General features: G+C 41.9%; 1 protein-coding gene across 2 annotated transcripts in view; it reads left to right on the top strand.

The window, feature by feature from the left end:
• The window catches only part of ACOT12 (acyl-CoA thioesterase 12), a 66,589-nt gene that overhangs the window by 31,368 nt on the left and 10,859 nt on the right, over positions 1–24,362 (top strand). For both annotated transcript variants that reach the window (XM_033179245.1, XM_033179246.1), the window contains 7 exons: positions 3,929–4,064; positions 16,229–16,385; positions 18,502–18,621; positions 19,441–19,591; positions 20,259–20,314; positions 20,593–20,656; positions 21,642–21,725. In XM_033179245.1, the coding sequence (XP_033035136.1) occupies positions 3,929–4,064; positions 16,229–16,385; positions 18,502–18,621; positions 19,441–19,591; positions 20,259–20,314; positions 20,593–20,656; positions 21,642–21,725 (768 nt within the window). The remainder of the gene's footprint in view (positions 1–3,928; positions 4,065–16,228; positions 16,386–18,501; positions 18,622–19,440; positions 19,592–20,258; positions 20,315–20,592; positions 20,657–21,641; positions 21,726–24,362) is intronic.

Raw genomic sequence — 24,362 nt, forward strand, 5'->3', positions numbered from 1 at the left:
TTAGAGAAAAGACGATATAGAAAGTTTGTAAAATACAAAAAATATTCCACATTGTTTTAAATGATCTGAAGGTCATATCAGTTTCTTTAAAATACTGCCTACTGGTGTAGTGCTTTTCATTTGTGGCCATATAACTCAAAATTGAGTTAAAATAAAATCTTTTTTTAAAAAATCAAGAGCAATTTAGCAAGCAGTTGCATGTTATAGATTAACCATTGTTAATACCTGAAGGAAAATTGTCAACATTGCTGAGTTATTGAAGTTTAAAAATAAGCGTCTGGGCATGTGGGGTGAAAACACCCTCCGAAGCGATATTTTGGCCTGGTGAGTGTCCCTAGCCGGCTGCCCGGCCACGACCCAGATCCACTCATCTAGAGGCTGCTGGGGATTTGCTCCTTATAATTTCTTGGCTTTTTTTTTTTTTCAGTGTCAGGGTGCCTGGAGGAGGGTCCCGTTTAGTCTAAACACTGTGATAATTCAATCTAGAATATGAGTCTTTCACTCCAAGGATCATCCCAGAGCTAGACACAGTGGCTTCTCCTAGCCCTACTCTGAAGCAAGGAGAGGTCCTTCTCTGTCTCTTTGTCTGAAGCCTTCTTCAGACGGCCTCCCACTTTAAAGCCAGACAAATGTTTCCACTGTACCCAGGAGAGGTGGTGGCAGAACCGCACTCACCAGCTCCTCTTCCTCATGTGAGCCAGGAGGCATAGGGATGGGCTAGGGCTGAGTGGATCATCATAGTGCCAATGGCAGGTGTCCCTGCAGAGCTTTTTACCCTGGGGCACTTCTCCCACTCTTAGTCTTTTGCTTTTGAGCAGAGTCTCACTCTGTCACCCAGGCTGGAGTGCAGTGGCACAATCTCAGCTCACTGCAACCTCCACCTCCCAGGTTCAAGCGAGTCACCTGCCTCAGCCTCCCAAGTAGCTGGGATTACAGGCTCCCACCACCATGCCTGGCTAATTTTTCTTTTTCTTTTTTTGTATTTTTAGTAGAGATGGGGTTTCACCATGTTGGTCAGGCTGGTCTGCCCGCCTTGACCTCCCAAAGTTCTGAGGTGTGAGCCATGGCACCTGGCCTCCACTCTCAGTTAACATTAAACACGTTGCAAGGCAAATTCATATTGCCCAAGGGTGTTGTTTTTCAAGTGGAAGTTCATATCAGCTAATTCTATTTGTTTAAATGCAGTTTTCTGGGCCATATCATGGACCTACTGAATTAGAATCACTAGCGTGGAATCTTGGAATCTGTACTTTGCCAAAGCATCCCACAGAGCCTGTGTTCACTAAAATCTGAGACACTGAGATTGTCTTCCCAACCATTCTGTTTTTCCTGGCATCCCCACAAATCTCCAGACTTTTGGAAATGAGAGAATATGAGATGGGTGCAGATGCCCGTATCTGAGAGCAAGTGACAAAGGAACGCACCTTGCCATCCCATTCCTTTGCATGGAGCAGCAGAGGAAGACGGTCATTTTCCCCCTCCAGCCTCAGACTTCTCACTCCAACTTCATGGATGTGTGGAATAAGAATATAATAGTTGGCCGAGCATGGTAGCTCATGCCTGTAATCCCAGCACTTTGGGAGGCCGAGGCGGGTGGATCACCTAAGGTCAGGAGTTCAAGACCAGCCTGGCCAACATGCAGAAACCCCCCTCTCCAAAAATACAAAAATTAACTGGGCATGGTGGTGCATGCCTATAATTCCAGCTACTTGGGAGGCTGAGGCAGGAGAATTGCCAGAACCCAGGAGGCAGAGGTTGCAGTGAGCCGAGATCGCTCCATTACACTCCAGCCTGGGCAGCAAAAGCAAAACTCCGTCTCTAAAAAAAAAAAAGAATAGAATAGAATAGTAACACTTCAGTCCAATCTCTCTTGAGACTGGAGAACTGGTTTCTGAAAGTGGAAAGTCAGATCCATTATGGTACTAGCATAATTGATTGGTTCAGATAATCTTAATTGTAAAGCACCTTTCCAGACTAACTTATTTCCTAGTTGCTAATATGCTGGTTCAGTAGCTCATCACAAAGAGACCCATGAAAAATCAGTGGTTTGGTTTGAACCCATAGGACTACCTGAATCACTGTTCACAGTGAGTTTATTTTAGGATGAAATTGGTTCAAAGCATAATGTAGGCTGATTAAAAAACAAAGAAGAAATTGGCAATGATTAACCAGACTTAGTTTAACAATTGCACAGGACAGATCATTGAAGGGACGTGCAAGACTCCACAGGGTACACTCATGCAAAGCCTTACTAAGCTAAAGCAGATGGTGCAGTGGGAGAAAGCAAGCACAGGCCAGCCTCAGAGAGGGTTGAAGCCTCCAGGCACAGCCATGCCTCAGGGGCCTTAGTCACACAAGATGTACTTCTGCGGAGTAGGATCACCAAAACGTACGCAAGGTATCTTGGTTTCAGGAGAACCAACACACAAGTTTACCAAGCAGTCTTGTATACCCTGCTAGTCACACAACTAAAACAACACTGTAAAAATTGTTAAATCATGCTGGGTGCAGTGTCTCACACTTATAATTACAGTGCTTTGGGAGGCTGAGAAGGAAAGATTGCTTGAGGCCAGGAGTTTGAGACCAGCCTGGGCAACATAGTGAGCCCTCATCTCTACAAAAAATAAAAATAAAAATAAACTAGACAGGCACAGTGACGCTTGCCTGCAGTCCTACTGGGAGGATCCCTTGAGGTGGGATTTTGAGGTTACAGGAAGGTATGATTACACTACTATGCTCCAGATTACACACTGTGCAACAGAGTTTCAAAAATAAAGAAAAAAAAAGGAGTTAAACCAGTGCATGCCATCAATCTACACATTCCTAACCAAACTCCACAAGGTAGTCCAGGGGAGTTTTGGACTTTAAGCAGCATATTATAAATCACTAGCTTATTTCTTTTTCTTTTTTTTTTTTGAGATGGAGTCTCACTCTGTCTCCCAGGCTGGAGTGCAGTGGCATGATCTTGGCTCACTGCAACCTCCTTTTCCTGGGTTCAAGTGATTCTGTGCCTCAGCCTCCTAAGTAACTGGGATTACAGATGTGCTCCACTATACCCTGTTACTTTTTGTATTTTTAGTACAGACAGTGGTTCACCATGTTGTCCAGGTGCAGTGGCTCACACCTATAATCTTGAACACCTGATCTCAAGTGACTTGCCCGCCTCAGCCCCCCCAAAGTGCTGGGATAACAGGTGTGAGCCCCCACACCCAGGGATCACTAGCTTATTTCATCCTTATCTTGGTCAAGGGTCAATACCAGACTTTGAGAATCTTGGAAATAAGCATGGAGCTACCCCAGTCCAGCTTCAAGGTGACCCTTCCTTCTACATACAGGGTCAGCAGAGGACATTTATGTAAGAATTTGAGTTATTGGTTCTGTTGCCTCATATTTCCAGGTTTCTAGAGGTTGGTGAAAGCTTTATTCCCACATATTGATTCTTTTGTTTTGCTTGTTAGATAATGTTTTCACCATGTAATGAAATTTCCAAATTGGGAATACCTCATAGTATAAGATAGCTTTCTCTAGAACATCTTTATTCCCTCTCTTTGCTTTCTTAATTTTGCAAAAGACAGGAAACATTTAGATTTCAGTGGAGTCAAAGGCCCCCTCCTCATTCATCGATTTGAATAATTTCTTATTTTGTAGTTCTGTTGAAAAATTTTAAAATCAGGGAACATTAATCGAGAGAACATTTTAAAACACATATCTTATTGCCTGAAGAAATAATTAAGCCTGTGTTGATTTTTTTAGTTTAAAAATAATTTAAGAAAAAATTTAGTCATAACATGTTTAGTGAAAACACTCATAAAAGCTCTATTTACTTGAGTTAGAGAACCGTGTAGCATATCATTTGTTTTTGCAAAATTCATGCTGTGCTTTTATAATTTAACAAGGCAATAAAAGATAAATGCTTTTCTTTCTCTAGATTCATTTAAAACCAGTCACACTTCTAACTGAACAAGATCATGTGGAACATAATCTGGCTGCTGAGAGAAGGAAAGTTCGATTACAACATGAAGATACCTTTAACAATTTAATGAAGGAAAGTAGCAAGTTTGATGGTCAGTAAATCCACTTATAAGAACTTTAATTCTATGACTGTGACAGGCAAAGGAGTCTTTTGTTAGAGCACACTTATTTTCACCTTATTATCACCCTTCAATCCTGATGACACTAGGTATCTTTTCCAACAAACCTGGTGACTAGAGGAGGAAGGGCCTGGCCATTGAGAATGTAACTGCTGACAGCTAACGCCTCTTTAAATTGGAAGATCTCCAGGAGAGGAGATGGGGAAAAAGAGTGACAGGGACCAGGCAGTCATTAGTAAGCATGTGTTCGCTAATGATGGCTGAATGACGGGTGGATGACAATGCCATACTTTGACACGGTGCTTCGTGGCCTACTAAGCAGTTTCTCGTCCACAGTTTCATAGGAGCTGCATGTAATCTCAACAGAGCAGGAAGCTGCAACTCTGAGCAGGAAAGAAACTTGCTAAGGATCATATGGGATATGAGCGGAGGCTGTAAGATCCTGCTCCTGTTGCCTGGTGCTTTCCACAATCACCCTGTGTTTTATGAGCCATACTTCCTTAGTTCTCTGGTAGTGATTTCCTGGGGTCTTTGATGCCTCCTGGAGCCAGACTGGTGGGGAAAGGCAGAGCACCGCCCCTGCCCCTCCTCTGCCCTTTCTTTTTGTCTGACCCCATCTTCTGAAGCCCCAGGGGATGCCAGTGGAGAGCACAATGAGGGAGGGGAGGAAGTGGAGTGAGCCTGCCCAGGTCCCACAAGCTGACCACTGCCAGGAGGGCAGAAGGTTCAGCACCTCTTGGCTCCAAAGGAAGGCACAGGAAGAAGAGGGAGGAGAGGACAGGAACATGTCAGAATAAGGATGTCAAAAGAGAAGGAGAAAGAGTGCATAGAAATGCCAGAGGAAAGAGAGAGGTAGCAGCCAGTGTGGCAGAAGTGCAGAGCCTTTATTCTGCCCCAGGTGATATCCTGGGACCACCCCACAGAAGACTTCCGGGTTAAAAAAGAGATTTTTCAAAGGTTTCTACTCATTGCTGACCTTTCAAAGGTCAATACCCATTACCAACTTTGTTTGGTTTTTTGGATTTTTCTTTGAGACAGAGTTTCGCTCTTGTTGCCCAGGCTGGAGTGCAATGGTGCGAACTCGGCTCACTACAACTTCTGTCTCCCAGTTTCAAGCAATTTTCCTGCCTCAGCCTCCCTAGTAGCTGGGATTACAGGTGCCTGCCACCACGCCCAGCTAATTTTGTATTTTTAGTAGAGACAGGGTTTCGCCATGTTGACCAGGCTGGTCTTGAACTCCTGACCTCAGGTGATCCGCCCGCCTCAGCCTCCCAAAGCGCTGGGATTATAGGCATGAGCCACTGTGTCTAGCCCAGACCGAATTATTTTTAAGGAAATGAAGACTTCATCATTAAATGACAGTGTTAAGAAGAGCAAGTCTCTGTTTGTAAAGCTGGTCTCAGCACCAAAATACATTTCAAATGCATTTTGCTCAAGTAATGAAATAGCTGAACCGAGAGAACAACCCTAAGGCAGATGAGACAACCATGAATAAAAACCAAAACCTGCTGTCTCCTCATCCCTAAAATCCCAAGGAAGAATGAAATGACAGATAAAATACTTACTAATGGGCAAACCCATACTATGCATGACAAGTAAATCTCTTAGGACATCTTAGGAAAACTCAAGCATTTAACACAGTTTTTAATAAGTATATGCAGTTCCCCTAGTTTCACTGGTCTTCCTTTCTGCAGCTATGTCTTTTAAGAAAAGCTTTCTGTCCTCGTTGAAATCACACTACCTGAGTTCATCAGGAGAAAGTAGAAATAAGTCACTAAACAACCAGAAGTCTGACTGACAATGTCAAAATACAGTTCTTTTTTTTCTTTTTCCTTTTTTTTTTTTTTTTTTGAGATGGGGTCTCACTCTGTCACCCAGGCTGGAGTGCAGTGGCACAATCTCGGCTCACTGCAACCTCTGCCTCCCAGGTTCACGCGATTCTCCTGCCTCAGCCTCCAGAGTAGCTGGGATTACAGGCATGCACCACCACACCCAGCTAATTTTTGTGTTTTTAGTAGAGACGAGTTTTCACCACATTGGCCAGGCTGGTCTTGAGCTCCTGACCTCAGGTTTTCCACCTGCCTTGGCTTCCCAAAGTGCTGGGATTACAGGTGTGAGTCACCGCACCCGGCAAGAAACAGTTCTTTTGACATCTGTGCATGTTTATCCAGAGATTCTTACAAGAACTGCTTCCATCCTCTCCAAGTCATCCCTCATCTGAATCACATGTCTCAAGGTCATTCTCCACCTTTTACCAGAAACTCTCTAGATCAAGCTGCTCCCCACCAGGAACAGGGTGACCCTGTGATGCGCGAGGTGCTGGCCAGTCTGCCCCGGTGCCTGCTGGATGGAGTGTGTGTGTGTGCTTGTGGATAAACTCACTCACAGTCATTTAGGTGGAAGGACTCCTTTCCTCTCAGCAGAAAGGAAAGACTACCAACTGACTGGTAGTTCTTTCCAACAATTCTGTATGAAATGCCTGTCATGTGCCAGGAACCTGTTTGCCACTAGAGGTATAAAGATGAAAAATACAGGGTCTTTGCTCCTGAGAAACTTGTAGTTTAGTGCTGGAGACAGACATATTTAATAGTTTCTAAGTAATATAGTAAGTGAACAGAGAGCTGTAGACTCTAAGTAATGTGGGAGCCCAGAGGAAGTGCCCTTGGGTGTTCACGAGAGACTTGCTGGACGAGGGGCTATGAGAAGAAAGTTGGGAAGGCGAGGAAGCACGTAGCAGTGAGTGTGAAGATGCGGAGGCATGGACCAGGACGCTGTGTGCTGGGAAGCCACCAACACAAGAGTATTGCTAGAGAGAAAATGCAAGGTAGAGGGAGGCAGGAGAGGAAGAAAGTCGGATTGTGTCACAGAGGTTCCCTGGGCCATGCTGAGAAGCTTGTCCTTTCTTCTGTTCTTGATGGGAGCCATTGAAGGATTTTGAGCAGGGTTGGGGCATGACCGGGTTTGCACTTAATATGGTCACTCTGGCTAGAGGGAGAGAGACCAGGGGAGAGGTGAGGGGTGCCTAAGCCAGGCAGTAATAGTGGGGAGAGACAGGAGGGAAAGAGTTTAAAAATATACGCGAGGTCACACCAATAAAATAGGATCACTGATTGGCTGTGGGGAGAAGAGTGAGGAAGAAGGAGCATAGGCTGACTCCTGGGTGTCTGCTTGGAGCAGTTGGTTAGCAGTTGTGCCATGAACTGAGATCATGGATCTGAGGAGCAGGGAAGGGCAACTTTTAGGAGGTAGATGATGCGTTCAGTTTTAGGCATGTGGAGTCTGACGTGCCTGTGGACATCCAAAAGGAAGAGACCACAGCTGGGGAGATTCCATCTGAGAGACAGCCGCTTAAAGAAGTAGTTCAAATGAAGACAGCCTGCAGCGCACAGGGTGCTGGGCCAAGAATGGAACCTGCGGCGCATAGGCATCTAAGAGAGGATCCAGGAAGACAAACCTACCAAGGAGACCTGGAGGGATTAATCAGAGGGGTGCAGGGAGAGCTGGAGAGAGCGGTGTCACACGCCAAGGGAGTAGAGTTACAAGAAGAAATAGTGGTCAACTGCGTTCCAGGAAGTGAGGAATAAAACCTGTCTACTGGACTGGGAATCAGGAAGGCATTGGTGACATCGGCAAGTGTGGAGTTAGAAGAAGTGTGGGAGACATTTGGATATCCTTAATTATTTAGAGGAATAATGGGATGAGGGACAGTTTACCATAACCTTTATGTCTTATGCACAGGCCCAAGTAAACACTTCTGTCACCAGGCTTGTTAGAAGCACGTGTACAAGGATGCGGGGGGTGAGGAGGGAAGTAGAGCTGCGAGTCTCCTGGCCCCGACAGCCCGTGTGTCATCTGTTGCAGGACATGTGGACAGTGAGGGACACAGTGGACATCGCAGCTCTTAGAGCAGCTTGGCTAGCTCAGAGCCTTTGCTTTTGTGGAAAACTGATACATTGTGTCCCACAGCAGCACTAGCATGTGGCAGGACCTCACTTCCCTCAAGGTGTTTTCCTTCACTCTAGCCATCTGAGGTGGAGCTTGCTCCTCTCTGACCTCTGGACCCAGCCCCACAGGAAGCAGGAGGCTTCCATCGGCCCACTCACCCCAAACCATCCACCCTGGAGAGAGCCGCCTCCTTCCACCGGACTTACTCCTAAAGGCGAATTGCTAGGATCTGGGCCTATGCATTGCCTCATCTTTCTCTCATAGTCAGTGGTTGCCCCAGCACAAAGCTGCTCTTTTTATTTTCTTATCCAGTACTTTCCTTATCCAGGTCTGTAAGCAAGTCCTCTGACTTTGCAGAACCATCCTTCTGCTCTCTGTCTTCGTGAGTTCAATCATTTTGATTTTTAGATTCCACAAATAGGTGAGAACATGCGATGTTTGTCTTTCTGTGCCTCACTTCTTTTGCTTGACATAATGACCTCAGTTCCATCCATGTTGTTGCAAATGACAGGATCTCCTTCTGTGCTATGCTGAATAGTACTGTAACAGGTCTATAACCAAAACCTCTGACTTTGCTTTTCTCAGCTTGCTGAGGCAATGTAAATAATAAAAAAAAAGGAGAACTGTAAATGGGAATAATAAAGGTACTTACATAATGGGTTTATGGGAGCATTAAATGAGTTAATATAGAAAGTGTCAGGCATGCAGAAAGTGCTGTCATTTGTATTATTGTTTGAGAGGTCCCCACCACAGGAGGAATTAGGGCCAACAGGTAAAGACAGATACTTCACAGGAACTTTGCTGTGAAGGATGAAAGAAATAGCCTGGAGCTACAGGAGACCCTCAGAGTCAAGGGGCATTGTTTTTCAGGCTAGGAGAAATTTGGTCATGGTTCCAGGCTGATCAAGATGACTGATGAGGCCTGGCGGTGGCTCATGCCTATAATCTCAGCACTTTGGGAGGCCAAGGTAGACAGATCACTTGAGATCAGGAGTTTGAGACCATGGTGAAACCCTGTCTCTACTAAAAACACAAAACTTAGCTAGGCATGGTGGTGCACTCCTATAATCCCAGCTACTCAGGAGACTGAGGCAAGAGAATTGCTTGAACCCAAGAGGCGGAGTTTACAGTGAACCGAGATCGCACCACTGTAGTCCAGCCTAGGCCACAGAGCCAGATTCTGACTCAAAAAACAAACAACAACAACAACAAAACCCAGATAATTGATAATAATTCTTGAGGAAGAAGTTAATTATAAGAGGAAGAGATAATTCATGTCAAATCTGCACTTTAGACCCTGGGAAATTGTTATCATGTTTTTGTCTTGGAGGAATGGGGATCTCTGCTACCCTGAGCTCCCTTGCGAGGGTCCGTCTATTGGGAAGGGTTGCTAGGATGATGACTGAAGCTGTCTTCACACCCCCCTCAAGGTAACATGAGCCACGTAAACATAGGTGGCTACACTGGCTTCTTCTGGTATTATACAAGTTGCACTAATAAGTGAAATCAGCAGCAGGCAATTTGTCTGCACAACACTAACAGTACTTTGAGTACTGGAGATTGTCGAAATTAGTAACAGGCACACATGACAGGCATTCAAATACAGAGATAAAATGATTGCAATTGACTTGCGTTTCAGTGTGTTACAAAGTTGGCCAGATTAGATCTACATCTACATGTCTAGTTCAATTTCAAATTATAGATTTGTTTCAAAGTCTTCTTTTATTACCTGCTTTGTTTAATCTGCCCTAATTTAGATTATTCTACATCCTTTCACATAAAACAACTTTTAACCTAACTCCATTGATCTGATTTCATTTTGGAAAATTTTACTAACTTCCATGCCAGCAAAGGTGCCAGAGAACTTAAAAGCAAGTCATCTTAAAGAATGTAAGAGCCAGACTCTGACATTTAAAGCTGTTGTGTAGTGTGTGATTTCTCCAGCTGCTGCTCCTTAGATCTGATGGAGTTGGTTTTTGACAGGACAGTGTGTGTTCTAAAAGAAGAGAACCAGATCATCTCTGCTCTTGTACCATGTTTTTAGAAAACCAGGGGTTTGCATTGGTTATAAATATCAAACATAAAAGATTGGAATATTTTTCAAGATGTTGTACGATGGAAATGTATATTATTAGAACAGTGAGAACACTGAATCCAGATCATATCCTTTCAGAAGAAAATAAAATAGATGAGATTAGTTTTGTAAAAGCAGGATATTTCTGGGATGTGTGTAAGCACGCACATCTCAGAAATACTACTGGATCATTATTTGCAAGCTTGACATATAGGGGAAAAATTTAAAATTTGAAAGCATTTTAATTGTAATTTTTGAGTAAGGAAATCAGATCTTAAGAGCATTATCCTGGTTAATTTTCTGGATATGCAGAAAGAAAACTAGGGCTAGCATGACCTTAATTCAGGTCAAAGTTCCTGATCTACAAATGTAGACTGAATGTAAAGTTGTCAAAGCAGCATGATGACACAGTACTTTAAGAACATCCAAAGTACACGTATTAAACTTGATCACTCAAAGCCAGCAGAAAGGGTCAGGTCTGTTTACTTAGCCCAAACTGGAACTGTGAGCCTGAATTGCTCTCTGAACCTGGGAAAACCCTATTTTTTTTATTGGTTGTAAACTAACTCCAAATAAGCAAACTTCTGCACCAAAGCCATCTAACTCAATATATTTCTGCATACATATCATAGCTGATGCTGGTGCATGTATAACCTCACCTAGCACCTCCCTCTACAGGTTCCAGTATATACTGTATGTGTCTTCATATGAAGTATGTGGTTTCTCTTTAAAGTTATCCCTCAGAAAAGAAGGAGCTTCTTTATATTTGAGTCTTTACAATGTCTCTCATAAGGCCTTCTCTTAATTTTTTTAGGTTATAATTATTTAAAAACTATTTTTAAAGAGATAGTACATGCACAGGGTAAAAAATGCAAAATGCATAAGAAGGCATATAATTAAAAAGTAAGTCTGCCTACCATGTCACGTCCCACCTTCAGAGACCATCACTATCACAGTTCAGTTTTTGTGGGTACATAGTAGGTGTATATATTTATGGAATACATGAAATATTGTAATACAAGCATACAAATGTGCAATAATCACATCATGTAAAATGGAGTATCCACTCCTTCAAGTGTGACAAACAATTCAATGATACTCATTATTTTTAAATACATAATTAAATTATTATTGACTATAGTCACCCTGTTGTACTGTCAAATACTAGGTCTTATTCATTCTTTCTAACTACATTTTTATACCCATTAACCATCCCCACCCGCCCACAACCCTTCCTAGCCTCTCATAAGCATGCTTCTGCTATCTCCATGAGTTCAATTGTTTTGATTTTTAGCTCTCACAAATAAGTGAAAACATGCGATGTTTGTCTTTCTGTGCCTTATTTCACTTATACTGATCTCCAGTTCCATCCATGTTGTTGCAGATGACAGGATCTCGTTTTTTTTTATGGCTGAATAGTATTCTGTTGTGTATATGTATCACATTTTCTTTATTCATTCATCTGTTAATAGGCACTTAGGTTGCTTCCAAATTTTAGCTATTGTGAACAGGGCTGCAACAAACATGGACATGTATGTATCTCTTCAGTATTTCCTTTCCTGTGGTTGTGAACCCAGCAGTGGGATTGCTGGATCTGATGGTAGTTCTGTTTTTAGTTTTTTGAGAAACCTCCAAACTGTTCTTGATAGGGGTTGTACTAATTTACATTCCCATCAACAGTGTATGAAGGTTCCCTTTTCTCCACATCCTCTCCAGCACTGGTTATTGCCTGTCTTTGGGATAAAAGGCATTTTAACTGGGGTAAGATGATATCTCATTGTAGTTTTGCTTTGCATTTCTCTGATGATCAGTGATGTCGATACCTTTTTATATACCTGTTTGCCATTTGCATGTCTTCTTTTGAGAAATGTCTATTCAAATCTTTGGCCCATTTTTTAATCAGGTTATTAGATTTTTTCCTGTAGAGCTGTTTAAGCTCCTTATATATTCTGGTTATTAATTGCTTATCAGATGGATAGCTTTCAAATATTTTCTCCCATTCTGTGGGTTGTCTCTTCACTTTGTTAATTGTTTTCTTTGCTGTGCAGAAGCTTTTTAACTTGATGTGATTCCATTTGTTGATTTTTGCTTTGGTTGCCTGTGCTTGTGGGGTATTGCTCAATAAATTTTTGTCTAGATCAATGTCCTGGAGACTTTCCCCGATGTTTTCCTGTAATGGTTTTATAGTTTGAGGTCTTAGATTTGAGCCTTTAGTCAATTTTGATTTGATTTTTGTGTATCATAGGAGATAGTGGCCTAGTTTCATTCTTCTACATATGAGTATCCAGTTTTCCCAGCACCATTTATTGAAGAGATTGTCCTTTCCCCAGTGTATGTTCTTGGCACCTTTGTCAAATATGAGTTCACTGTGGGTGTGTGAATCTGTTTCTGGGTTCCCAGTTCTAGTTCTAGTTCCATTGGTCTATGTGTCTGTTTTTATGCCAGTGCCATGCTGTTTTGCTTATTATAGCTCTGTAGCATAATTTGAAGTCAGGTAATTGTATCAATTTATTTTAAACAAAAAATGTACCATTTGAGTAAGCAACATTAGCCTGAAAACAACCTCAATCAATACTAGTTTGGGGTATGTATAAAACATCTTCTAATAAAATCAATTTTAGACAGAGAAATGGGAAGGGACTAAGATTGCATATTTCTTTTAAATATCACTTTAGAAAGTGATTCAATTTTGATTCTAGCAAAATAGTGGATTCATTGTTGTGTAAAACCAAACATTTCTGGAAAAATATTTACAAACATCTTTGCAAGCACATCTCAGCCAGCAGAAAAATAAGAGAAAACTTTGAAGTCCAGAAATGGTGAGAAAGCACAAATGCAGCAGTGCAAGGAAGCATTGGGGCTGCATTTGTTCTGGAGAACCTAGCAGGTGCCTGAAGACATAGAACTTGTGTGTAATGGACCTGCTTGGGCTCAGGAGACAAAACCAGGGGCCCATGTGAGGGAGAAGGTTGGATCAGGGAACGTTCCTTGGTGCTGGAACCTCCTAAAGGTGATTCCCTCAGTGAGTCAACTAGAAAAATTCCACCCTCCAGAGAGCCTTAGCCTTAGGTAGAAAGGGGAAAAAAAATATTTCCCTTTGAGAATTCAATCACAAGTGCATCCTCATGCAGATTTGGATCCTCAGAAGTCACATGACCTGTCTGGGCTAAAACAGAACAAGGAAACTTTAGTGTACAGTGGTGCTGTGTTGTAGGACCCCAGGTGATCTGCAACTGCAAATGCAGCTCCTTTGTGAAGAAATGACTTTAAAGCCAGCTCTCAAGAATTTCCACAGAAAAAGATCCAAGCAATATGAGATCCTAGTGAAAAATCATAAGAGACAGAAATAAGCAAGGCACCAAGATCTGGAAGTGACACCAGACCCACAAAGTCTGAACGAGGCCCACAAAGACAGCAGATAATGAATTTATCAAGTAAGATGAAGTAAGACGCTTAATATGTTTTAAGAAATAAAAGAGTATCAAGAGTATAATGCAAGAACAAAAAAAGATAACCTAGAAGGTTTAACAAAGAAAGACAATTTCTATAAAAAAGAATATGTAATAATTAAAATTTGAAACTTAGTGAATGAATGAAACAGCAGAGAAGACAGGGAACTGGAAGATAGATCTGAAAGAGTTAACTAGAATGCAGCCCGATAGACAAAGAAATGGGAAATGTGTAAGGGAGGTTGGGAGATGTGGAGAATGGAGAGAAATGTCTAACATGCAAAAAAAATCTCCGGAAATGAGACAAGCAATATTTGAAGCAAATGATATAAAGACACATTTCATGAAGAGGTGACAAGAATGCTTAATATACATGTAAAAAGATGTTGGAACTCATTAGTAATCAGGAAAATGCAAATTATAACCAACATGAGATACTCTTCCACACCCACCAAACTGGAAATAGTTGAGTGTCTGATACTTCTAAGCAAAAATGGGGACCAGTGGGGACTCTCATCAACAGCAGACAGAAGTGTCAGTACAACTATTTTATTACCTAAAAATATTCTATTGAGATTAAGGACTATGAATGTTAAGGAAATCAGCTAAATTGTTTATTCATTCATTTCATTTAATAAATATTTATTGAGCACCTATGTTCAGAATTATATGAGAATTTTAAAAATCCATAGTCCCGGTCAGGAGATCGAGACCATCCTGGTTAACACAGTGAAACCCCGTCTCTACTGAAAAATACAAAAAACTAGTCGGGCGAGGTGGCAGGTGCCTGTAGTCCCAGCTACTCGGGAGGCTGAGGCAGGAGAATGGCGTGAACCCGGGAGGCGGAGCTTGCAGTGAGCTGAGATCCGGCCACTGCACTCCAGCCCGGGCGACAGAGCAAGACTCTGTCTCAAAATAAATAAATAAATAAATAAATAAATCCATAGTCCCTGCACCAAAAAGCTTAGGATCTAGTGGGTCACATAATAAAAGGGCACACAAATAACATAAAACTGTAGCCATGAAAGAAAGATCCTTCGAGAGACCCTGAAGGTGAGGCTGAGCTGTGGAGGTCAGAGAAGGCTCCCCTGAGGAAGTGATGACCAAGCAGGTGCCACAGAGTATGAGTGAAATTGAAGACACAGGTGGTGGTGGCCAGGGGGATTGCTGTAGACAGCAGGGATGTGACGAATGCCCTGTTGTTGAAGATAATACTTCCTCAGGAAGTGAAAAAAGACCAACGTGGCTGGAGCAAAGGGAGAGGGAGAGTGAGGCCAGACCAGGAAGGCAGGGCTTGCAGGCCATGGGAAGGATTTGGGGTTTTATACGAGAACAATGGGTACCTACTGACTTGTTTTAAGCTGGGGACTGAAATGATCAATGGAAATAAGAAAAAAGAGACCATCAATTAATGATAAATCTAAAAATTATATTAGGAAGTGGAGTTAAGGGTTTCTGTGACTACACTTCTGGATCACCAGCTGTGACTGTGCCGAGAGCACCAAAAGTTGCTGGGCGTATCTTCCCTCTCGCACTGCAAGCTCAGCTCTGCCTCTGACAGTACAGCCAGGATGGTGCCCCAAGTTGTAAATCCTTTCCCCCGGTCCCCAACAATAGCATGTGAGCTGGAAACCTAGCTGGTGGTTCACTTCATGATGCAAAAAGCATAATTGAATACATTTTACTGCTTTGCAGTCAGATTTCTCCATTGTTAAGAATAAAAACCAATTTGTTAGTAAATGGAGCAGATATGATTCAAAAGAAGCAGAAAGGCTAGGCACGGTGGCTCAGGCCTGTACTCCCAGCACTTTGGGAGGCCGAGGAGGGTGGATCACCTGAGGTCAGGAGTTCGAGACCAGCCTGGCCAACATGGTGAAAACCGTCTCTACTAAAAGTACAAAAATGAGCCAGGTATGCTGGTACGCGCCTGTAATCCCAGCTACTCAGGAGGCTGAGGCAGGAGAATCGCTTGAACCTGGGAGGCTAAGATTGCAGTGAACCGAGATTGCACCATTGCACTCCAGCCTAGATGACAGAGTGAGACTCCGTCTAAAAAAAAAAAAAAAAAACAAAAGCAGAAGGACATGAAGAAGTATAACAGATTATGTCTTTCCTGCTTGTGACTGCAATCATTACAAACAGTTTCCACAGGGGGCCATATTTCCATTCTAAAGGTAGTGTTTCAAGCTTCCTGGTGTCTCCGGTCCTTTGTAGCTCAGATTCCTTTATTTTTAACAACTTTATTGTGGTATAATTGACAAACAATGAATGGCCCATATTTAAAGCATACAATTTGGTAAGTTTTGACATAAGTTTACACCTGTGAAAACATCACCACAATTCCTGTCCTGATCTATCCCTACCCCACCACGAACAACTCAAGTTTCAATGTAACCATTCTTTCCATCAAAATTCCAGTAGACTTATTTTATAGGCTAGAAAACGATCTCTAAAAGGCCCTTTCTGATGTTATCTTAACCCAATTCACTGCAAATATTCACCATTAAGAGTCACTCTGTAGAACCTGTCAATTTGCTCAGTCTTAAGCCTTTGAGAACACTTTAATTTTTCTATAAATCCGAGTTGAATGTGCTGCCGGGAAGGAAAAGCTGGAGCCCCAGGGCCTATGGTTCACTCCACCATCATTAATATTTACATCCACTTTTCAGATCTCCTTTTTGATGAAGAGGAAGGAGCAGTTTCCACAAGGGGCACCTCTGTTCAGAGCATTGAACTGGTCCTCCCACCCCACGCAAACCATCACGGAAATACATTCGGTGGCCAGATTATGGCTTGGATGGAGACGGTGGCTACTATTTCTGCAAGGTTCTTGGTTTTGACCTTCAGCATATGATTTTGGGACCAGTGAGGAGAAAATAGAAAGGGACTGAGATCCAGTTCTTGGGCTACTCAAGAAGTCAAGGAAAAGACTGAGGAAAATGTTGCCTTTTATAATGATTTCTAAATCATTTACTTGCTTACTTTAGGATTAATCTGTCCTTTTGTTTGAAGGTGAATGTTTAAATATTTGGTTCAAAAATAAAAATGAAATGACAGTTTTAATACTTTATTCCAAATTATGAATATTGATCTTATGAAACTGCAACTCATTGTCTTGATAGCTTATGACAAAGTAAATGCAGAATAGAAATAGAAGACAGGCTTCACAGTTAAAAATAATCAGTCTAGGTTGGGCATGGTGGCTCACACCTATAATCCCAGCAGTTTGGGAGGCTGAGACAGGAAGATTGCTTGATGCCAGGAGTTCAAGACAAGCTTAGGCAACATAGCAAGACCCTGACACTACAAAAAAATGTGCTGGTGTGGTGGTGTGCACCTATAGTCCCAGCTAGTTGGGACGCAGAAGTGAGAGGATCACTTGAGCCCAGGGATTAAAAGCTGCAGTGAGCTATGATGACACCACTGCACTCCAGCCTCTCTATAAATAAATGAGTAAATAAATAAAGTCAGTCAGTTACAAACCTTTTCAAAGACAATTTACAGTTAGGTCTGACTTTTAAAGGTGCTGGTTAAAAATAATTATGGCCAAAGAATTAACTGAAAAATAGGAAAAGAAGGAAGAGAATATTTAGAATACTTTTTTGAGGGTTTTTTTGTGTTTTTTTGTTGTTGTTGTTTTTGAGATGGAGTCTCGCTCTGTCACCCAGGCTGAAGTGCAGTGGCGCGATCTCTGCTCACTGCAAGCTTCTCCCTCCTGGGTTCACGCCATTCTCTGGCCTCAGCCTCCCGAGTAGCTGGGACTACAGGCGCCCACCACCACGCCTGGCTAATTTTTTGTATTTTTAGTAGAGACGGGGTTTCACCCCGTCAGGAGGTCTCGATCTCCTGACCGCATGATCCGCCCACCTTGGCCTCCCAAAGTGCTGGGATTACAGGTGTGAGCCACTGTGCCCGGCCTAGAATACTTTTAAAGACTCCTTGATTTCAAAAAGGTTATTTTATTCTTAATGGAAAGATATAGGTAATTGAGCAACTTTAGGGAACACTCTGTACCCTGGAAATGCATTTGAATAGGATCTGCCCTTCTGACAATTTTCGTAACTGTTGAAAATTGCTAAGGTTGTATTTCCCTCAAATTAAAATAATTTTATTATTGATATGTCTATAGTTACGACTATAGTTAGAAACCTGTAGTTATCCTTTCTAAAAATCATGCACAAATAAGTGAGCTTGTTTTTAAAATGAGATTGTCATTCTTAATGACAGTAAAGCAATTGAACATGTTCTTTGTAAAGGCTTATAATATAACTATGGCAGCATCTGTTCACTTGGTGTTGGCACAGAGTAATTGAATGATGACAGTGGGAATCTAAAATGTAGAAAATTATGGAAGTAACTTTCTGAAATTAAATATTATATATAACTGTTTCAACATGTCATACACGCAAAAATTATAAAATGCATATCTCCTAGCCTTTCAGGCTTTATGTAGCAATCCAGGTAATTTTTCTGGGGGGAAAATCTTATCTTTTGATCTGCGGGTGAATTTGATTCACTGTGAAGCTGAGGAATTGTGTGAGGACACCTGCCTTCACTTGGGCCCCACTTCAACCCGGATCACAACTTCTTGAGACTACAGTCATGAGCTATCCAGATGACTATAATTCAAATTAGAACAAAAAGCATTGGTTTGTTGTTCCAAGGGACTTCCCTAGGAAACGAGACAAGAGTAGGACTGTTACGAGAGGCGTAGAAGCATCAACATCTGGGTAAAGACCCCACTACTCGGGGACCCAGTATTTCCCAAGATACTGGCAGGTAGCGTGCAGACCTACCCTCAACACACATAAGCCAGTTATTTATTTCAGTCAAGTTTAAAGAAATGCTTATTTAGAAAATAGGTTGAAGACTTATCTATGTATTTGTTCAATGAATGAATGAGTGATCGCTTTCTTCCCTCTCCCTCCCTTTGTCTCTCCAGTCGCCTGTGTTGGGCACATCCCTTTCTGAAGTCCATAGATATGTTTAAGTTCCGGGGGCCATCTACAGTTGGAGATCGTCTTGTCTTCACTGCCATTGTCAACAATACATTTCAGACCTGGTAAAGTGAGCCCTTAGACTGCTATGAAGAAATTTAAACTTGCACAAATGTAATTTTTAATTTCAGTCTGGAGGTGAGTATAGGAACTACTTTAACAAAATTCCATTTTTTTCATGCACTTTTCAAAATCCATGAACACGTTTAACCCTTTGTTCTGCTTGGAGCCTTCTCACAATTAGTAAATTGTGACAGACTGGTTTTTGTCTTATAAGCGTGACTGTATGTCCCAGTTGGCCCAAGTTGGACCTGGTTTGTACCTGTCATCCCTGCATAATTATTAACTTTTCCTTCCAGTCCCAGTGACTAGATGGTCAATCAACTCATAATGGACCTGGTATTACCACCATGAAATCCAAACCACTTCCCAGTTATTTTTATTATTCTTAGTACACAATGAAAAGATTTGATTTAGTATTTGTTTCTTTTTAAATGTAAAAAGAATATCTGTGTTTCCTGTCTAATTGCAGTGTTTATTTTTTAGTTACATAATTATTGTTTTTAGGGAAGAAAACTTAACTTTGGCACAATTTAAGCCCTCCCCTTCATTGCCAAAATATGTTCATGAATGTATATAAAGCCCTTCCTGGCCTTTTTCCCACTTGAAAGTGGGGAAGTAAAATGGAAATGCTCTTAGGGGCTTGTAAAAAGCAGCCCATTGACCTGAAAATGGATTTTAATAGTTGCACAGATTTGCTGATAACAAAGAAGATAACCCAGGCCCTTATCCTCCTGTTGCTTGGAGGAGGTGGCGGCAGTGGGCAAGGAGGGCCTACTGGGTCGAGATCCTCTTTGCCCACCACCCTGCGTCACCCTTCACAGTGTTGAAGTTGGAGTTCGCGTGGAGGCCTTTGACTGTCAGGAATGGGCTGAGGGCCGAGGGCGTCACATCAACAGTGCTTTTCTCATTTACAATGCTGCTGATGATAAGGAAAAGCTCATCACGTTTCCCAGAATTCAACCCATTTCAAAGGTCAGTTATTATCACACGAGGTTCAATAGCCAGACCTGTGAATAGAGAGCTCTACCCAGAATCTCCTCCCACCAGCAACGGCCTCTTTGGCTCTTTGCCTTTGGTTTTCTCTCTTTTCAGCATCACAAAGTGAAGTGGGCTTTTTTCTTTTCCTTTTCCCCCGGAGCACTCTGATCATTTGTTCAAATAATGGAAACCCTGAAGACTTCACCTCTACTGGGCCACACACGGCTGTGGGTAGGATGTCACCTTCTGTGCCCTATTTCAGGGTCTCTTCTCTCGCTTCCTTAACTCTAGCTCTTGATGCTGTGCCACGTTCATGGGAACCATATCTTTCCCTCATCCCGAAATTACCTGATCGCCAATGTTAATTTTTTCTAAAAACTCTGTAGTGAGAATTGAGTACAATTCTGGTCATAGAAATGTTAATAATCTCCACTTTTGAAAAAGGAAGAAAATAACTGGAAGGATTACACCTTTGTCAGTGCCACTGCCCTTTGTGGATTCAGCACAGAGGCTCTGACCTGATGAAGTCAGTTCATGGAGAGATGCCACATCCCAGTTAGCCCTTTTGACTGACTTAGGAGAAGGATACTTAAGGATTATAACACTAAGATAGTAGAGATTTTATTTTATTTTATTGATTTTATTTTGTTTTTGATTAAAGGATGATTTTAGACGCTATCGGGGAGCTATTGCACGCAAGAGAATTCGCCTAGGCAGGTAAGGAACATAAGGTGTAATGATTTTATGGAGTCTTCGCTAATCTGACAAATTATGTAAAAGCCCCTCCCTGCGTCTCTATCCCCACATAACAGAAAAAGAGAAGGTCTGATGTTTCCTGGCCGCAAAGGCTGATTATTGACTTATGGAAATAGTTCTGCCACATTGTTCCACTGATATCCATGGCTGATAGAAGTTCAAGAAAGTACTAAGGTTATTGTTGTGTGCTAAATGCAGAGAAAAAAATAACTCATTTAACATTTTAATTTTTTTTCCAGGAAATATGTTATTTCCCACAAAGAAGAGGTTCCACTTCGCATACACTGGGATATCAGCAAGCAGGTGACGTTTTATGATTTGAAGCTCTTCGTATAAAAGTCTTATCATTACAAAAATGGAAATCGCCTTGCCTAACTGGCTTAGGTTATGCCTACACAGGCTATGTGACAAGGTGGATTATATCAGCCAGTCATGTCAAAATGATACGAAACCAGGCTATCAGTTACTGCTTACCAGTCGGCAGCTGAGCCTTGTTTGACTTCTTACAGTTCCCAAACTGCAGACTCAGGATGCTCTGCTGTCAGGTATGTTCCAGAAGCATGGCACAGTCCCATCCGGCATCTCACTGTGACATGTGCCCATCAGCTTGCATTTTTATAAAAACAATAACAAAGTAGTATCATTTGAATATTTTTAGCCATTGAATGTAAAGAGAAATCCAAGTTTACTTATTATATGTTGATTATCAGTCATACTGAATGGTAGTCTGTCTCTGCTCAGGACACCAACTAAAATGATAGATACCCAGTTGTTAAGTATACAGTTACTTTGTCTGAATTCTAAATTAAGGGTTCAAGGTAAAAATTATATGTTAGCTGTAGCTTAGTTTTTTTGTTTTTTTGAGACAGAGTCTCACTCTGTCGCCCAGGCTGGAGTGCAGTGGCGCAATCTTCGCTCACTGCAACCTCTGCCTCCAGGTGGTGGGTTCAAGCGATTCTTCTGCCTCAGCCTCCAAGTAGCTGGGTTTACAGGTTTGCACTACAACACCTGGCTAATTTTTGTATTTTTAGTAGAGATGGGGTTTCACCGTGTTGGCCAGGCTGGTCTCGAACTCCTATCCTCAAGTGATCTGCGTGCCTTGGCCTCCCAAAGTGCTGGGACTACAGGCTTGAGCCACCTCACCTGGCCTGTAGTTTAGTTCTAAACTCAACATTATCACTGGGACTCAACACATACCTCCTCCAACAGTGTCCACTTTTTAAGCAGAAAATATATGATCACACATCCATGTATTGAACACATAGCTTTAAAAATATTTCTATTCTAGGCATCCCTGAGTGACAGCAATGTGGAGGCCCTCAAAAAACTGGCAGCCAAAAGGGGATGGGAGGTTACCAGTGCTGTGGAAAAGGTAGGACACCTCCAGGTATTTGCATAGTCCATTGCCCATCACAAATGAAAACTTTGGTGGTGGTGGTGGTTCTACTGCTTCTACTGCGGCTTTTAAGATAAAAAAAACCTTTTGAGGAAACTGTGTATAAGAGGCAACCATCTTTTCAGCCCTGTCTCTACAAGCTGGTTGATTTGGAGTCCTTCAAATATGCCCCACATGCTCCTATCTCTGAGCTTAGGTTCTCACATCCCATCTCTCCCTCCTTCTCTTCTCTATCTACCCAAATCCCACCTGATCTAGATCAGGACAGATGCTTCTCCATAAAGGCTCTCCTGCCACACTTGACTTATGAACTTCTTTTTCTAGTAACTCCTTTAGTCATGACTTCTTTAAAATTAATTTTTTTGACTGAGTGTCCTGGCTCACGTACTAATCCTAGTACTTTGGGAGGCCAAGGCAGGAGGATCCCTTGAGGCCAGGAGTTTGATACAAGCCCGGCCAAAATAATGAGACCCCATCTCTGCAAAAAAATTAAACATCAGCCAGCTGTGGTAGCAGACACTTGTAGTCTTAGCTGCCCAGGAGGTTGAGGTGGGAGGATCACTTGAACCCAGGCATTTCAGCCTCCAGTGAGCTATGATCACATCATTGCATTCCAGCCTGGGCAATAGAGCAAGACTCTGTCTCTAAAAATAATAAATAAATAAACAAACAATTTTTCAATAATTATACACTACCTTATGACATTTCTTCCCCAGCTACCTCAAATTAATATTTAAGCCTTACATGGAAATGTAACTTTTTACACATGCTTACACATGATCTTCTTTCCCTGAGTACATTATAAACCTCTTAAGAAAGAGGCTTTGTCTCGACTTCTTTGTATCTCTCTTAGGACCTGTTACAGTGTTTTGCATGCCATCAGGTTTAAAGAGACATACATCATTTGGATCTTAATTTTATTTAATTTCAGAGGTTTATGAGGAGACCCTCGGAAGCTCATGCCCACACTAACTAGACTGTAAGCTCTCTGAGGGCCAATCTGCTCACCACTACACCCAGACCACAGGAGCGCCTGGCACTTCAGAGATGCTCACTAATGCCAGCACTTTGGCTACGTTCATATTTCAGTATGCACTGATTTTCATCATCAGTGAAGCAGCAGCCTATGAAATAGGATGACCGTGTGTCCTGATTTTCTTGGGACAGTTCTGGCTTACACCTGTTGTCCCATCATAATTATTAACAGTGTCTTGGTGTTCCAGTTTGAATGATAAATTATATTGTTACTTTACCTTAAAATCTAAGTAAATTGAGATGCTACTTCACTGATTCTTTTCAACTCTGACTTTGATCTCTTCTGAATGTTTTGTTTTTGGTTGTTTCCTTTTATGATTTCTTTGTCCTCACTATTAAATCCTTTAAAGGTCTTCCTTATCCCATTTGGATCCAGTGAAGTTTCTGTCTTTGCCTGGTTCAGTGATGCAGAAACACAGGTTTAACTAATGCATTTAAGATGCATTAAGAAGCATAAAAGATGCTTCACTACTTTGTTTTCTTTCACTATTATAAAACCTGCTTCTTTCATCATTGCTGGGATCTGAGCATTCATGAGCAGCAGTGGAAAAAACAAATTCATGTCTGGAATGGAGTGAAAGAACATATTTAGTGAAGTCGTAGAATATATTATAACTTCAGTTCTCGGGAGGGTGTGGCCCAAAGCATACCCAAACAAATTTGCTAGTGTTGTGGAAGAGCTATCAATGATTAATTCTTAATTATTATGTAGATAGTTACTAGAGGATATTATATAGTTAAAGAAATATTCTTGCATTATTTCCATTGAATTTGAATTCAATGGAGATATACTCATGATGAAAACTGATTTTAAAAATCTGATAAAAAATGTTTTTGAAGAGTTATCCTCTTCTCTCCCACGTTTTACAGCTTATATGTTTTTAATTTCCAATATGACTCTAATTTTTTCTGTCACCTTTTAATTGAATAATTCTCACAACACAGTTGTCTGTTAAGAATTATACTTTTGGGCCAGGTGCAGTGTCTCATGCTTGTAATCCCAACACTTTGGGAGGCCGAGACAGGTGGATCATAAGGTCAGGGGTTCAAGACCAGCCTGGCCAAGATGCTGAAACCCCGTCTCTACTAAAACTACAAAAATTAGCCAGGAGCAGTGGCAGACGCCTGTAATCCCAGCTACTTGGGAGGCTGAGGCAGGAGAATTGCTTGAACCTGGGCCGCAGAGGTTGCAGTGGGCTGAGATCGTGCCACTGCACTCAAGCCTGGACAACAGAGTGAGACTCCATGTCAAAAAAACAAAACAAAACAAAAAACAATCATACTTTCTGGCCAGGCGCAGTGGCTCACACCTGTAATCCCAGCACTTTGGGAGGCCGAGGTGTGTGGATCGCTTGAAGTCAGGAGTTCAAGACCAGCCTGACCAACATGGTGAAACCCCATCTCTACTAAAAATAAAAAATTAGCTGGGTGTCATGGCGGGCACCTGTAATCTCAGCTGCTGGGGAGGCTTAGGCATGAGAATCATTTGAATCTGGGAGGCGGAGGTTGCAGTGTGCCGAGATTGTGCCACTGCACTCCAGCCTGAGCAACAGAGTGAGACCCTGTACCAAAAAAAAA

This window comes from Trachypithecus francoisi, unplaced genomic scaffold (assembly GCF_009764315.1).
Source record: "Trachypithecus francoisi isolate TF-2019V2 unplaced genomic scaffold, Tfra_2.0 Lachesis_group2, whole genome shotgun sequence".
Lineage (NCBI taxonomy): Eukaryota > Metazoa > Chordata > Mammalia > Primates > Cercopithecidae > Trachypithecus > Trachypithecus francoisi.